The 17,495-nt window shown below is 45.8% G+C and overlaps 1 protein-coding gene across 2 annotated transcripts in view; it reads right to left on the reverse strand.

Annotated features, from left to right (window-relative positions):
- The window catches only part of slc12a9 (solute carrier family 12 member 9), a 122,330-nt gene that overhangs the window by 21,925 nt on the left and 82,910 nt on the right, over window positions 1-17,495 (reverse strand). Inside the window, exons 6-9 of one of the 2 annotated variants that reach the window (XM_059973870.1) lie at window positions 10,925-11,036; window positions 8,451-8,608; window positions 6,030-6,112; window positions 995-1,119 (exon numbers count right to left, since the gene is read on the reverse strand). In XM_059973870.1, the coding sequence (XP_059829853.1) occupies window positions 995-1,119; window positions 6,030-6,112; window positions 8,451-8,608; window positions 10,925-11,036 (478 nt within the window). The remainder of the gene's footprint in view (window positions 1-994; window positions 1,120-6,029; window positions 6,113-8,450; window positions 8,609-10,924; window positions 11,037-17,495) is intronic. The other variant, XM_059973871.1, reaches the window with a different exon arrangement.

Below are 17,495 nucleotides of genomic sequence, written 5' to 3' on the forward strand. Positions count from 1 at the left end.
GAGTAGTACATGGTGATATAAAAACGTACTTTGATAATAATTTTAATTTGACTTTCTCTTCCCAATTTTCCCCTCAAACTTTGTAGTTCCAGTGCTCGTCAATCTCCACTTTACTGTCTGTGGTAGGAACTCCAGAGAATCACAACCCTCAGAACTTCCTCCACAGCCCAGCCTCAACGGGTGACCCCTAGGTCTGAAGATGCCTCTCAGTTCTGGATATCTCCTCTGGATGAAATATCATCTCTGTGTCCACCCTCCTCCCCACCGAGGATTCTGCTTCAATGGACAACCCTGTATATTGTGATGCAGCCAACCAGTATCCCGACTGGCTCCATCACAGCCTGGTATGGAGACACCAATGCCCTTGAGCGGGACGCCCTTCAGAAAGTAGTGGATACGACCCAGTCCATCATGGACCAAGCCGTCCCCACCACTGAGCACATCTACATGAAGCGTTGCCGCAGGAAAGCAGCGTCCATCATCAGGGACCCTCACCACACAGGACATGCTCTCTCCTCGCTGCTGCCATCAGGAAGAAGGTACAGGAGAGTCTCAGGACTCACACCACCTGGTTCAGGAACCATCAGGCTCCTGAACCCAATTTCACTTGCCCCGTCACTGAGATGTTTCCAAAACCTATGGGCTCATTTTGAAGGACTTTTCATCTCATGTTCTTGATATTTATTGCTTATTTATTACCATCTATTTTTGTATTTGCATAGTCTGTTGTATTTTGCACACTGGCTGAACACCGAAGCTGGTGCAGGCTTTCACTGATTCTATTAAGCTTATTACTCTATTATGGATTTACTGAGCATGCCCACAAGAAAATGAATCTCAGGGTTGTATATGGTGACATTAATGTACTTTGATAATAAATTTACTCGGAACTTTCCCATTTAAAATGGGATTGAACATAGACCAATCTTGCTCAGCCTTTGTCCACAGGTTTAATCTATGCATCCCAGGAATCACCCCAGTAAGGAGAAGCTACCTGAAGTTGGGGGCAGAGGCCCACTCCAGCGACAGGCAAGCCAGGTCAACAGCAGCGTAGGCCATCAGGAAGAAGATGGTGACGATGCCAGCAATGGTGTTCAGCTTCCCTGCAAACAGCACTAGCTGGAAGAGAGAATATTGAAGACTTCACCTCAGGAGGAACCTCCCAAGCCCATCCCGGGTTATGAAGGCAAGTTATCCAGATGAGGACTATTGATGCTGAGTGGGGAAGGTTTGATCAAGATGGCGCTCAGCTATGAGGATATGGGATGCAGGACTTCAGAGTCTACGTTCCCGCTCCGCATTTGAAGGTAGGCGATGTGGACATGCGACAAAGGGCATTCGCGGATGTCCGGCTGTCCCAGGATTGGATGTGTGTGCGAGCAGGAGGAAGAGGTACCTGGGGGTCAGTGCACGAACAGAGTTCAAGCCTGGAATTTGGGGTCCTGTCACCGATCGGTACCAAAGATTGGAAGTCAAAGCCCGATACCCGTAGCCTGGAGACAGGAGCAGTGTCCTGGAGTTGGAAGACTGTCCGTATGGGAGGGAGTAAAGGGGCTTGTTTTTTTTTGTTGCTTCTTGTGTGTTGTGTTGTTCTGACGACCACTGTGACGGCACCATAACATGTGATAACACTTGCCCACAGAACATCCCCAAGTGTTAATGGAAGCCATGCAATTCACTGCATATTTCAATGTACATGGGCAAGAAGGCTTATGGAATGCTTGTTTTCATTAGTTAAGGCATTGAGTTAGACAGGGGAGATCCAGTGGATGTAGTGTACCTCGATTTTCAGAAGGCATTTGATAAGGTCCCACATAGGAGACTGGTGGGTACAATCAAAGCTCAGGGCATCAGGGGGAAGACATTGACATGGATAGAAAACTGGTTGGCAGATAGAAAGCAAAGGGTAGCGGTGAATGGGTGTTTCTCGGAATGGCAGGTGGTGACTAGTGGGGTGCCACAGGGCTCGGTATTGGGACCACAGCTGTTTACAATTTACGTTAACGATTTAGACGAAGGCATTGAGAATAACATCAGCAAATTTGCTGATAATACTAAGCTGGGTGGCAGTGTGACATGTGTTGAGGATGTTAGAATTCAGGGTGACTTGGATAGGCTGGGTGAGTGGGCAGATACTTGGCAGATGACGTTTAATGTGAATAAGTGTAAGGCTATCCACTTTGGGAGTAAGAACAGGAAGGCAGATTATTAACTGAACGGTGTAGAGTTAGGTAAGGGAGAAATACAAAGAGATCTAGGAGTCCTTGTTCATCAGTCACTGAAGGTGAATGAGCAAGTGCAGCAGGCAGTGAAGAAGGCTAATGGTATGTTGGCCTTTATTACAAAGGGAATTGAGTACAAGAGCAAGGAAATCCTCTTGCATTTGTACAGAGCCCTGGTGAGACCACACCTGGAGTATTGTGTACAGTTTTGGTCTCCAGGGTTAAGGAAGGACATCCTGGCTGCAGAGGAAGTGCAGCGTAGATTCACAAGGTTAATTCCTGGGATGTCTGGACTGTCTTACGCAGAGAAGTTAGAGAGACGGGTCTGTACATGCTGGAATTAAGGAGATTGAGAGGGGATCTGATTGAAACATGTAAGATTATTAAGGGATTGGACAAGATAGAGGCAGGAAATATGTTCCAGATGCTGGAAGAGTCCAGTACCAGAGGGCATGGTTTAAGAATAAGGGGTAGGTCATTTAGGACAGAGTTAAGGAAGAACTTCTTCGCCCAGAGAGTTGTGGGGGTCTGGAATGCACTGCCTCAGAAGGCAGTGGAGGCCAATTCTCCAGATGCTTTCAAGAAGGAGCTAGATAGGTATCTTATGGATAGGGGAATCAAGGGATATGGGGACAAGGCAGGAACCGGGTATTGATAGTAGATGATCAGCCATGATCTCAAAATGGCGGTGCAGGCTCAAAGGGCTGAATGGTCTACTTCTGCACCTATTGCCTATTTATAAAACATCGGTTAGGCCACATCTGGAGTACTGTGTACAGTTCTGGTCGCCACACTATAGGAGGGATGTTGAGGTTTTGGGGAGGGTGCAGAAGAGGTTTACTGCCTGGTTTACAGGGCATCTGCTATCATGAGAGGCTGGATGAACTTGGGTTGTTTTCTCTGGAGCAGCGGAGGCTGAGGGGAGATCTGATAGAGGTTTACAAGATTATGAGAGGCATCGATAGAGTGGACAGGGAGTATCTGTTTCCCAGGGTAGAAATGTCTAATACCAGAGAGGGGGGGAGGTTCAAAGAAGATGTGAGGGGTAAGTATTTTACTCAGAGAGGGGTGGATATCTGGAATGCTCTGCCTGGTTTGGTGGAAAAGGCAAATACATGCAAGGCTTTTAAGAGACGTTTGGATAGGCACATGGATGTGAGGAAGATGGAGGGATATGGACATGGTGTAGGTAGGAGGGGTTAGGTTTGATTTGCAGGTTAGCTGGTTTGCAACATCATTGTGGGACAAATGTCCTGTCCCTGGGCTGTACTCTTCTGTGTTCTATGATAAATAAATCTGAATCTGACACTGGCTAAGATCCTTGGGATGGCTCCCATCTCCGCCGATTACATCTGCCAATGCCCGAACACGGAGGGAGAACAGTGATCTATCAGAGGCCCCCACCGGTCAGTCAGCCTCTGATGACAACATTTGGAGAGTTTGGGATCTAGCTAGTAACTGTTGGTGATCATCCCACCCCACCCCGGGTTGTAATGCACAGGTGCTCTTACTCTGCCAAGTAGCATTCTTAAAGCACAGATTCCCAACCTTAGATGGACCAAAACCATTAAGTAAGTTTGGGAACCCCTGCTCAAGACCACAGTAGACCTTGAAGATCCAAGATTCAGATTTATCTATCCTGTGTATGTTGAAGCATTGAGTGAAATGCACGGTTTATGTTCGCAATCAACACACCAGAGGATGCGGTGGGGGCTGCCCACTGGTGTCGCCGCACAGCACGCACACAACGCTTAGCAACACAGTCGGCCCTCCTTCTCCGCGGGTTCTGCGTATGCGGATTCGACCAACCGCGGATTGGGAAAACCCGGAGGTTCTCTCTCCAGCACTCGTCATTTGAGCATGTACAGACTATTTTTTTCTTGTCATTATTCCCTAAACAATACAGTTAAATAACTATTTACATAGCATTTACATTGTATTAGGTATTATAACTAATCTAGAGGTAATTTAAAAGTACAGGCAGTCCCCGGGTTATGAACAAGTTACGTTCCTGAGTCCGTCTTTAAGTCGGATTTGAAGTCGGAACAGGTACATCTGGTGTTATTTAGTGTCAGTTAGTCAAACGTTTGTCTTATTATATGGTATATATTTCACCTTTCTATACATATAAAACACTTAAGAAACGTATGCATTTCAATAATTAAACCACTGCATTGCTTAGAAATTGTAGCTTTTATCGGGGCAGGGCCTTTCACATGCTCCATTAAAATTGTTCCGATCATTGACAGACTGTAGCCTAAAGCTTTTCAGATGACCGATGGTATTTCACCTCTTTCCAATTGCTTTATTATTTCCACTTCATTTTCCATCGCGATTGTGATTATTTTCATGAACATAAACACTGCAGATTCAGAGCTGCGCCGGGTCCTAAAGTCCTCTGCACTGAGACAGGTTAAATAAAGTCCAGGATTCCACTGGGTCCTAAAGTCCTCTGCACTGAGACAGGTTAAATAAAGTCCAAGATTCCACTGGGTCCTAAAGTCCTCTGCACTGAGACAGGTTAAATAAAGTCCAGGATTCCACTGGGTCCTAAAGTCCTCTGCACTGAGACAGGTTAAATAAAGTCCAGGATTCCACTGGGTCCTAAAGACCACTGCACTGAGACAGGTTAAATAAAGTCCAGGATTCCACTGGGTCCTAAAGACCACTGCACTGAGACAGGTTAAATAAGGGACTTGATCATTCGCTCTACATTGCAGAACCTGTCATAAATTGGGGACCCAGTTCATCAAGTACCTCTGTTCCATCCACCAAAAACAAAACTTCCCAGTGATGAAACATTTTAATTGCAACATTCCCGGTTGCAATTGAACCAAATATTCCCGGTTCAACATGTCAGTCAGTAACCTCTTACTGATGAGGCCATCTCATATTCCATCTGGGTAGCCTCCAAGCTAACGGCATGAATATCGATTTCTCTTTCTGAGGGAAAAAAATTCCCTCACCCTCCCCTCTTCTCCTTTCCCCCATTCAGGTCACTTACCTCTTCTCACCTGCCTATCACCTCCCCCCTGGGTCCACTCCTCATTCCCTTTCTCCTATAATCCATTCTCCTCTCCAAACAGATTCCTTTCTCTCCAGCCCTTGACCTTTCCCACCCACCTGGTTTCACCCATCACCTTCCAGCCAGTGTCCTTCCCGTCCCCCCACCTTTTCATTCTGGTGTCTTCCCCCTTCCTTTTCAGTCACCCTTGGGCAAGGTGTGACACCAGCTTAGCCCTCCCCCCACGATCAGGGTCATGTGAAGCCATGGGAGGAAGTGGTGGACAGTTGTGTGAGCAGTTGGTACATATCACAAGTCCTGGTTATGTGACAACTGACACCAGACAAGCTCTGCAGAGTATTGACAATGTCTGAGGTCACCCGTCTTGTAAAGACACTGTCCAGAAGAAGGCAATGGCAAACCACTTTTGTAGGAAAATTTTCCAAGAACGATCATGGTCATGGAAAAACCGAGATTGCCCATGTCATTAAACCTGGCACTTGATGATGGCAGGGAAGTTTTATAGAAAACTTAAATTGACCAAAGAATAATCAGGGGAACTCAGACAACATGAGGCTTGGCACTGGGCATTAAGCCAGCAAAACCTCCAAATATCTTCATGCCAATCATGCCAATTTTTAAAAGACATTTCCTCAGCCGAATTGGACAGACTTTAATCTCGTTAATAGTTTATGGCACTGGAGACAGATCACTCGTAACACAAGTACAGGACAAAGCAGGCACAAGCGGGTGAATGGTCTCTTCCTCCAAAGCACAACCTCCCAAGACGATGAAGGTCCTACCTGAACCAAGAACCAGGTGTAGAGGACGGCCATCCAGGGGTTGCCCGTCTTGGAGGTTCTTTTAGCAGGAGACAGCAAAATGCCTGCATGGAAAGCAAACCAATCTCATTATCCCGAATTACAGGGCCTCTTCAACTCCAGTCTTATTGGCTCTCAGACCCACAACAGCACACCGCCACCCCCATTAAAAACCCAACATTGCCCCTCACACCAATCCCCTTTCACTGTCTAAGTTTGATAACAGCCAGCGAGATCAGTTAGATAAAAGTACTCAATACAGCCCAGTCCATCACGGGTAAATCCTCCCAACCACTGAGCACATCCACATGGAACTCTGTCATAGGAAAGCAGCATCCATCATCAGGGATTCTCACCACCCAGGCTGTGCTCTCCTCTCACTGCCTCCATCACGAAGATGGTACAAGAGCCACAAGACTCACACCACCAAGTCCGGGAACAGTTATTACCCCTCACCCGTCAGGATCTTGAGAAAAAGGGGATAACTGCACTCACCTTCACTTGCCCCATCATTGAAATGTGATGCAGCCAGTCATCTATTACAGTTTGTCAAAGTTTTAGATGTCATGCCAAATCTTCACACACTCCTGAGGAAGTAGAGGAGCTGCCAAGCATTTTTGTAATTGCACTTACGTGCTGGGCCCAGGTTAGGCCCTCTGAAATGATAACACCGAGGAACTTCAAGTTGCTGACCCTCTGCACCTCTGATTCTTTGTCCTACCATTGGACAGGAGGTAGAGATGCTTGGGTCTCGCACCAACAGTTATTACACTAAACCATCGGGCTGTGGATAACTTCAATACTGAAAACTGATTCCACAACCTACAGACTCACTTTCACGGACTCTTTACAACTCATCATCTCAGTATTTTTATTTGCTTTCTTTTACATTGTTGGTCAGTCTTTGTCCGTATATTGTTACTCGTAAATTCTGTTGCATTTTCTTTTGCCTAGAAACACCTGCCAGAAAATGAGCCTCAGGCTACATGGCAGCAACCATGTACTTTGATAATAAATTTACTTTGAACATCTCTGTACCTCACAACCTGAAATGGGTGGGGAGGAACGGAAAGGCTACTGTTTGGGGTGAAGCTTCGACATCAACACAGGAGCTAGAATTCATGGCCTTTTCCCGGAGCTTTACAACTTCTTATAGTGGGAAAGAGTTTGTTTTCCTCTCCTGGCTGCCTCTGGTACAAAGTGGCTCGTCATTGTCGTGAGATTTAGGAATAGAATTAGGCTGTTCAGCCCATCGAGTATGCTCCTCAATTCCATCATGACTGGTTTATTATCCCTCTCAACCTCATTCTCTGCCTTCTCCCTGAGACCTTTGACACTCTGACTAATCAAGAATCTATCAACGTCTGCTTTAAATATACCAAGTGATTTGGCCTCCACAGCCACCTGTGGCTATGGTGAATACCACAGACTCACCTCCTTCTGGCAAAAGACTTTCCTCCTCATCTCTATTCTAAAGGGACATTCTTGCATTCTGAGGCCGTGGCCTCTGGTCCTGGAGGTCATCACTACAGGAAACATCCTCTCTATTGAGTCTGTTCTGTGCCATGTCGTATGATATACTCCATCATGGTCTTTTCGTGACAATGAGTGTCCTTGGCAAATGTTTCTACAGAAGTGGTTTGCCATTGCCTTCTTCTGGGCAGTGTCTTTACAAGAGGGGTGACCCCCAGCCATTAACAATATTCCTCAGTGGTCACATAACCAGGACTTGTGATCTGCACCGGCTGCTCATACGACCATCCACCACCTGTTTCCATGGCTTCACGTGACCCTGATTCGGGGGAGGTGGCTAAGCAGGTGCTACACCTTGCCCAAGGGTGACCTGCAGGCTAGTGGAGGTAAGGAGCCCCTTACACCACCTTTGGTAGATGCACCTCCAGCCCAGCACCCTAGCTACCTCTATCAGGGCCTTTCAATATTTGATAGGTTTCAATGAGATCCTCCCCTCATTCTTCTAAACCCACACTCGGTACAGGGAGAACGCATCAGGCAACTTTATTTAGTTTTAGGATTTACATGAAGATCTGATCATATTTTAGGTTATATTTATGCAGAAATAAAGGAAGTTCTACAGGGTTCACAAAATTTCTAGCACCACTGTAGGAAGAGAAATAGGCCATTTGGCCCATCAAGTCTGCTCTGCCATTCCATTATGGCTGATTTATCATTCTTCTCCACACCATTCTCCCGCCTTTTCCTTGTAACCTTTGACACCCTGACTAATCAAGGACCTTAACAATCAAGAACATAGTGTTAGGAGTTGAAAGATGCTGCAAGAGAGAGCTCTCAAAAAGGTTCAGCCATTTCTTAAAATCCAATGTGCTCCCTCCCCAAAAACAAATCCACAATGCCTTCCCGAGACTCGATGGATAGTCTGCTCACCAAACAGGTCATCTCTAGCCAGGGCATGAAGGATCCGCGATGCTCCTATCAGAGTGCTCATGGAGGCAGAGAGAGAGGCTGCATACACCCCGATGACCACAAACGGCGGCCAGACATTGATTTGTCGAAAGAAGCCGTAATCTCCTTGGAGTAGCATCCTAGCCAGTGATGGAGAGAGAGACACACAAAGAAAGACCACAAGACCATAAGATATTGATGCAGCTATAAAGAAGGCAAGACAGTGGGTATATCTCATTAGGAGTTTGTGGAGATTTGGTTTGTCACCTAAAACACTCAAGAACTTCTACAGATGTACCCTGAAGAGAGGTCTACCTGGCTGCATCACCATCCGGTACGAGGGGACTGCACTGCACAGTAAGTACCACAAATTTGTAAACTTAGTCAGCTCTATCATGGGTACTAGCCTCCATAGTATCCAAGACACCTTCAAGGAGTGGTGCCATCATTAAGGACCCCCCATCTCCTAGGATATGCCCTCTTCTCATTGTTACCATCAGAGAGGAGGCACAGAAGCTTGAAGACACAAACTCAGTGATTCAGAGACAGTTTCTTCCCCTCTGCCATCCAATTCCTAAATGGACATTGAACCCATGAACACTACCTCACTATTTTTTTCATTTCTGTTTTTTCCACTACTTACTTTAACTTAACTAATTAAAGAGACATACTCTGTAATTCAGCTTTATTTCTCAACGTTTATCATGTATTGCAATGTACTGCTACCGCAAAGTTAACAAATTTCACGATATATACCAGTGATATTGAACCTGATTCTAATTCTGATATAGGAGCAGAATTAGGCCATTTGGACCATTGAGTCTACTCCGCCATTTCATCATGGCTGATCCATTTTCCCTCTCAGCCTCCTGCTTTCTCTCAATGTCCCTTCGTGCCCTGTCCAGTCAAGAATCTATCAACCTCTGCCTTAAGAATATTCAAGGACTTGGCCTCCACAACTGTGGCAACAAATTCCACAAGAGGTGAGACCTGTTAACGATAGGCAGGGAATCACTAGCTGGAGTGATCCAGGCACATGGCCAGGAGAAGCAAGAGGGGAAAGTCCAGCTTCAGGGAGGTCAAGTGAGTTCCATGGGCCCCTCTTGGGGAGGAGCTGGATGGCCAAACTCCCTGGCAATAGAAGGGGACGTGGTAGATAACAGGCAACATTTTCGGGTAACGAGACTTCTCGCTGTATCAATTGCCCATCTGTGATACAGGTAACCCCCGGGATCAGATTTAAGATAGCCGCCTATGTCATGAAATTTGTTGCTTTGCAGCAGCAGTACTTTGCAATGCACAACTTTTAAAACTGTAAATTATAGTAAGCATATACACACTAAAAAGTTAAATTAAATAAGTAGTGCAAAAAAGCAGGAAATGGGTTCAATGTCCAATCAGAAATCAGATAGCGGAAGGAAAGAAGCTGTTCCTGAATCACTGATTGTGTGCCTTCAGGCTTCTGTACCTCTACCTGATGGTAACAATGAGAAGAGGGCATGTCCTGAATGATGGGGGTCCTTAATGATGGATGCTGCCTTTTTGAGGCATCTCTCATTGAAGATGTCCTGGATGCTGGGGAGGCTGGTGCTCATGATGGAGCTGACTGAGTTTACAACCTCCTGCAGCTTTTTTCAATCCTGTGTGGTGACCCCTCCCACCCGATACCAGATGATGAAGCGGCCACCACATTCTGGCAGTAGAACAGAAATTGACCCTTATGAAATTCACAAATTACCAAATAAAATTTTGGATGCAGAATAAAAGAACTAATTTCTTCTTAACTACAATGCTGCAGGTGCTGGAAATCCAAAGTAACACACACAAAATGCTGGAAGAACTCAGCAGGTCAGGTGGCATTTATGGAAGGGAATAAACAGTTTCGGGCTGAGATCTACTGAAAAGAAGTTTTAGAAACCTAGATTTGGAAAAAAATTTAGTAATTTAAAAGAAAATGCTCAGTAAGTCAGTCATGGTTATTGCAGTTACTGTCCCCTTCCTGTCAGCTTGAACCAGTCTGCCCATTCTCCTCGAACATCTTTAATTAACAAGGCATTTTCACCCATAGAACTGCTACACACTAGATTTTTTCTTTTAATTTTCATGCCCATCTCTGTAAACTCTAGAGACTGCTGGGCATGAAAATCCCAGGAGACTGGCAGTTTCTGAGATACTCAAACCACCCCATCTGGCACAAACAATCATTTCACAGTCAAAGTTACTCAGATCACATTTCTTCCACATACTGATGTTTGGTTGAAAAACTGAACCTCTTGACCTTGTCTGCATACTCTTATTCATTGATTTGCTGCCACAGGATTGGCTGATTAAATGTTTGCATTAACGAGGTGAACAGGGGAACCTAACAAGGTGACCACCCAGTGTATTTTCTGTGTTCTATGCTCGAGGCTCCCAAGACACCCAAATTGCCTTCTCAAAAACCGCGAGCTTCTCACCTGTCACAGGTGAAGCTGACCATGAGGAAGAGCAGGAAATAAACCAGCAGGGTGTAGATCACAGCAATGATCGTCCCTTTGGGAATGGCATAGCTCGGATTCTTCAAGTCCCCTGGAAAAGAGAAAAGCCTGAAGCAGCCCAAAGACCAGCATTCAATCTGTACTTAAAATGCACACAAGAGGAAGAACTTCTCTGGTACCCCCAACTGTTAGATCCTGGTCTTTTCGCAATCCTTTGGAAGTCAGGCATAAAACTTGTTGTTTGTGGCCATTTTACAAGAATATAGTTAGTGTAATGTGTACATAGGTTCTCTTTGTGACCATGTGGGGTTCCTCCGGGCATTTCAGTTTCCCCCCACACTCCAAAGATATACTGTAATAGTGTTACGATAACCACTAGGCTACAACGGTGGACTTGAACCCGGGTCACGCCCTAATCTAGCGTAAACCAAATGGAAAAAAACTTCAGTAAGCAAACCTCGGGGTGCAGAACACTTGACAATGTCAGCACTCCAGAGTGAAATGCGTCTTTAAGGACCAAATGCACCATTTGCCTCTATCACGATACACAGTTGTATCAGGCACATTCATCATTATCATTAGGTGCCATGGTCTTTCTATAACCATGATTGTTTTTAGCAAACTTCTTTACAGGAGTGGTTTGCCATTGCCTTCTTCTGGGCAGTGTCTTTACAAGATGGGTGACCCCAGCCGTCAACACTCAACACTCTTCAGAGATCGTCTGCCTGGCACCAGTTGTCACGTAACCAGATCTTGGTGAGATGTTAAAGGGTTGAGAATTGATTTTTGGACTCTTGGAAATAACTGCAGACTTCTGTTTGTTCTGTTCTGTTCTGAGTAATCTGTTTGTGCTGCTTTTAGACTGACAAATATGCTACGTTTTGTGGATTGAGTTCTGCTTATTTGTTACATGCTTCCTGCAAGAATTAAAATGGCGCTCTTTGTCTCGTAAGCTAGTTCCATAAATTGTTAGACAAAGGTTTGATACATTTTGTTTCCAAATATGCAAAACAACAGTTAGAAAAATGAAGAATTATCTCATTGCACACGTTGTCCCAGTTGTCTGAATTTGGCTGCCTTTTAAGGTGATCAAGTTACCTTTGTCTCGAAATACCACTGTTGCTGGGCATGTGATTATGGGGGTAGCTAAAAAAATTGTTTCCTGCATACGTGACAAAAAGTGGTATTAAGACTCTGCATCTCTGCGCTTTGGAGAGAAACCTCTGGTACGGGCCCCTGTGTGTGCCTAAGGAGGTCTCTCTCTAGTAGTGAGCTACTAAATAAAAAGCTGCTGCTTTATCCTCCATAGAGCTGTGTGTTCTTGTGGGTAACGGGTAATAATTAGAAGTAAGGTTTAACATTGGGATATGCACCGGTTGCTCAAACGACCATCTACCACCTGCCCCCATGGCTTCACGTGACCCTGCTTAGGGGGCTAAGCAGGTGATACACCTCACCCAAGTGTGAGCTGCGGGCCAGCAGAGAGAGAGCCTTACACCTCCTTTGGTAGAGACGTATCTACACCCTGCCACCGTAAACTATTTAACCTTAACAAAAAAGTTGTTCATTTGATGATATCATAAAAGGCAGGCAGCAGTAAAAAAGGATCCTGGATATACCAAGTGAGGTTTACCACTGATGGACAGAAATAAGGCGAGTATGCTATTGGCTTCACCTACACCATACACTGGAGGGCGATTGTCATTCACACATTTGAACTGTTTTTAAAACACCATGAAAAGGCCATCAGTTACTCCATCGGAGGTGTTCGGGCACATTCTGGAATTAGGGTATATAGCAATTATTAACTTCAGCAACCAATCTTTAGATCTGAATATGGATTGTAGATTAAATTTAAAATGCAGCCCTAGACAACAGTTTTCCTGGAGCTGTGCACATCGGGTCATTGAAAACCAGACAATGCTGATAAACATTCATTACAGGTGTCTGGATTGTGGATGTAAAGAAGGAGGTGTGTGAAAACAATATGTAATTCAAAGGAAGCATTATAGATAGACTGTAACTGTAGAATTGTTCTTTGATCTTTAGCTTATAAAATGTCATGTAATATTGGGTCGAACGGGCCTCCTCCTCCACAGAGTGTCTCATTTTGTTGAATAAAAGACTGCTTTTATATCTACCAGCCACATCTCTCTGGTGACATTGTTCACGTTACAACAGAGGGCATTTACAATATCAAGCGTCAGGATAAGTGTTCAAAGGTTTGAGAGATTACAAAGATGTGTGCAGAAAAGTGTTCCCATCTTAGATACATAGAACATGAAACTGGATAACACAGTATAGGATCTTTGGCCCATGATCTTGTGTTGACCATTCAACCTACTCCAAGATCAATCTTACACTTCCATCCTACATAGGCCACCAATTTTTCTATCATCCATGTGCGCATCTTAGAATCCCTTAACTGTTCCCTCTACTACCACCCCTGGTTCCATGCACCCATTACTCTGTATTAAAAAAAACTTGCCTCTGATATCACCCCACCCCACCAAATCATACTTTCCTCCAATGACCTTAAATGTATACCCCTTTGTATTAGTCATTTCTGCTCTGGGTGTCCACTCTATACCTCTTATCATCTGACACACCTCTACCAGGAAGCTACTGACACGATGAAGGAAGCTGTGAACACCGCCAGTAATGGAGGGCATACTCTCTGAATGCCAGCGGCGTAACGGGTAAAAGAGATAAGTCACCTTCCATCCTCCTATGCTCCAAAGAGAGAAAAAGCCATAGCTCGCTCAACCTATCCTCATAAGACATGTTTGCTAATCCTAAGGCAGGATCCTGGTAAATCTCCTCTGTACCCTCTCTACAGCTTCCACATCCATCCTGTATACAAGACAATCAGAAACTGAACACAATACTCCAAGAGTTTTAGAGTTGTAACATTACCTCGTGGCTCTTGAACTCAATTCCCCTGACCAATGAAGGACATCACACCATACACCTTCCTAACCAGCTGCCAACTTCGAGGACATGAATCCCAGGATACCTCTGTTCTCATACAGCACAGTAACAGGCCTTTCTGCCCTTAAATGCCCGCCTGTCCATCATACATCCATTTACACTAATCCTATTTTGTGCTTCCCATACTTCCATTAACTAACTACAAGTTCTACAACAACAACAACATAAGGGGCAACTTATAGTAGCCAGTTAGAACATAGAACAACACAGCACAGTACAAGCCCTTCAGCCCACAATATTGCACCGACCCTTAAATCCTGCCTCCCGTGTAACCCTCTACCTTAAATTCCTCCATATACCCATCTAATAGTCTCTTAAAATTCACTAGTGCATCTGCCTCCACCACTGACTCAGGCAGTGCATTCCACGCACCAACCACTCTCTGAGTGAAAAACCTTCCTCTAATATCCCCCTTGAACTTCCCTCCCCTTACCTTAAAGCCATGTCCTCTTGTACTGAGCAGTGGTTCCCTGGGGAAGAGGCGCTGGCTGTCCACTCTGTCTATTCCTCTTAATATCTTGTACACCTCTATCATGTCTCCTCTCATCCTCCTTCTCTCCAAAGAGTAAAGCCCTAGCTCCCTTAATCTCTGATCATAATCCATACTCTCTAAACCAGGCAGCATCCTGGTAAATCTCCTCTTGCACATCCTTCCTATAGTGAGGCGACTAGAATGGGACACAGTACTCCAAGTGTGGACTAACCAGAGTTTTACAGAGCTGCATCATTACCCTGCGACTCTTAAACTCTAACCCTCGATTTATGAAAGTTAACACCCCATAAGCTTTCTTAACTACCCTATATACCTGTGAGGCAACTTTCAGGGATCTATGGACATGTACCCCCAGATCCCTCTGCTCCTCCACACTACCAAGTATCCTGCCATTTACTTTTGTACTCTGCCTTGGAGTTTGTCCTTCCAAAGTGTACCACCTCACACTTCTCCAGGTTGAACTCCATCTGCCACTTCTCAGTCCATTTCTGCATCATATCAATGTCTCTCTGCAATCTTTGACAACCCTCAGCACTATCCACAACACCACCAGCCTTTGTGTCATCTGCAAATTTGCCAACCCACCCTGCTACCCCCACATCCAGGTCGTTAATAACAATCACGAAAAGTAGAGGTCCCAGAACAGATCCTTGTGGGACACCACTAGTCACAACCCTCCAATCTGAATGTTCTCCCTCCACCACGACCCTCTGCTTTCTGCAGGCAAGCCAATTCTGAATCCACCTGGCCAAATTTCCCTGGATCCCATGCCTTCTGACTTTCTGAATAAGCCTACTGTGTAGAACCTTATCAAACGCCTTACTAAAATCCATGTAGAACACATCCACTGTACTACCCTCATCTATATGCCTGGTCACCTCCTCAAAGAACTCTATCAGGCTTGTTAGACATGATCTGCCCTTCACAAAGCCATGCTGACTGTCCCTGATCAGACCATGATTCTCTAAATGCCCACAGATCCTATCTCTAAGAATCTCTAACAAACTAAGAAGTTAGTTTACTTATCCAGGAAGATCACAACCTCTTCATGGTTTGGAGGCTTGCGTGCCTCAATGACCTGGAGCTCTGTTGGCTGGAGTCAGAACTTTATGCTTTAGTTCTTGGAAGGGTCACCCATGCCGAACAGGTCAAAGGGTAGAGGCCAAATGAAGTGTGGTCCACCAGTTCTCTAAGTTCAGGGGTTCACCTCAGGGTTAACAACCCTGACTGGTCAAGCAAAACTGTTTAGCTACTGAAAAGAATCCTTCCATATCTGTGTGCGACGGTACGGACAGACAGAGATGGAGGACCTTCACTGCTGCGCCAAACGCCAGTGGCGTAATGGACTGAAAGTAAGTTAGCTTACTGACTCGCACTTCCTCTTGGTGATGAGGGAGGGAACTGGAGCACCCCAGGAAGCCCTCACACTCACGGGGAGAATGTACATGTTCAACACGGACAGCGCTAAAGGTCGGGATTGAATTCAAACTGCTGGAGCCGAGACAGCAGTTCTCACTGTGCCACCTTCTTGAACGGAAGCGAATGGGCTCCAGATCCCACTTCCACAGGCTCTAGGCAAAGTCTCACAATAGAGGTATTTAGGGGATTTCAGATCCTATGGAGCAGATGTTCTTTCAATGGCCACATTATTAGCTATCTGCTGTACCACTGAGTGGACTTATGTATGTTCATGGTCTTCTGCTGTTGTAGCCCATCCACTTCGAGGTTTGATGTGTTGTACATTCAGAGATGCTCTTCTGCACACCACTGTTGTAATGCGTGGTTATCTGTGTTATTGTCGCCTTCCTGGCAGTTTGAATCAGTCTGACCCCTCTCATTAACAAGGCATTTTCACCCACAGGACTGCTGCTAACCGAATGTGTTTTTTTTGTTTATCGCAGCATTCTCTGTAAACTCCAGACCAGGTTCCCAACTGGGAGCCCACGGTTAATGGTAGGGATCCATGGCATAAAAATAGTTGGGAAGCCCTGCTCCAGCACTTCTTCCGCTTACAAGGATAAGTACCAGGAAGGAGATCGGTGGGAAGGGATGGGGGGGGGGGATGACGAATGGGCAAGGGAGTCGCGTAGGGAGCGATCCCTGCAGAAAACAAAGAGGGTGGGAGGAAAGATGTGCTAGGTAGTGGGATCCCGTTGGAGGTGGTAGAAGTGATGGAAATTACTAGTGCTACACCTGCCCTTACACTTCCTCCCTCACCACCATTCAGGGCCCCAGACAGTCTTTCCAGGTGAGGCGACACTTCACCTGTGAGTCAGCTGGTGTGGTATACTGCGTCTGGATGCTCCCGGTGCGGCCTTTTATATATTGGTGAGACCCGATGCAGACTGGGAGACCGTTTCGCTGAACACCTACGCTCTGTCCGCCAGAGAAAGCGGGATCTCCCAGTGGCCACACATTTTAATTCCACATCCCATTCCCATTCTGATATGTCTATCCATGGCCTCCTCTATTGTCAAAATGAATCCAAACTCAGGTTGGAGGAACAACACCTTATATACCGGCTGGGTAGCCTCCAACCTGATGGCATGAACATTGACTTCTCTAACTTCCGTTATTGCCCCTCCTCCCCTTCTTACCCCATCCCTGACATATTTAGTTTGTTTTTTTCTCTCTCTCTGCCCATCACTCTGGCTGTTCTCCATCTCCCTCTGGTGCTCCCCTCCCCCTTTCTTTCTCCTGAGGCCTCCCGTCCCATGATCCTTTCCCTTCTCCAGCTCTGTATCCCTTTTGCCAATCACCTTTCCGGCTCTCAGCTTCACCCCACCCCCTCCGGTCTTCTCTTATCATTTCGCATTTCCCCCTCCCCCTCCTTCTTTCAGTTAGTCCTGACGAAGGATCTCGGCCCGAAACGTCGACAGTGCTTCTCCCTATAGATGCTAAACACAAAGTACACAGTGCCAACAGCTCCCGGTCGAAAGCACTGTACTTAAGCTCGGGTGGTCGTAGGTGCTTGCTGAAGAACGCCAGGGGTTGCCAGCACCCCACTGACTGCTGTGTCGGATGTGTCCACCGTGAGTGCGGTCAGAACGTCCGTTCTGGGGTGCA

The sequence above is a fragment of the Hypanus sabinus genome, chromosome 7 (genome assembly GCF_030144855.1).
Source record: "Hypanus sabinus isolate sHypSab1 chromosome 7, sHypSab1.hap1, whole genome shotgun sequence".
NCBI lineage: Eukaryota > Metazoa > Chordata > Chondrichthyes > Myliobatiformes > Dasyatidae > Hypanus > Hypanus sabinus.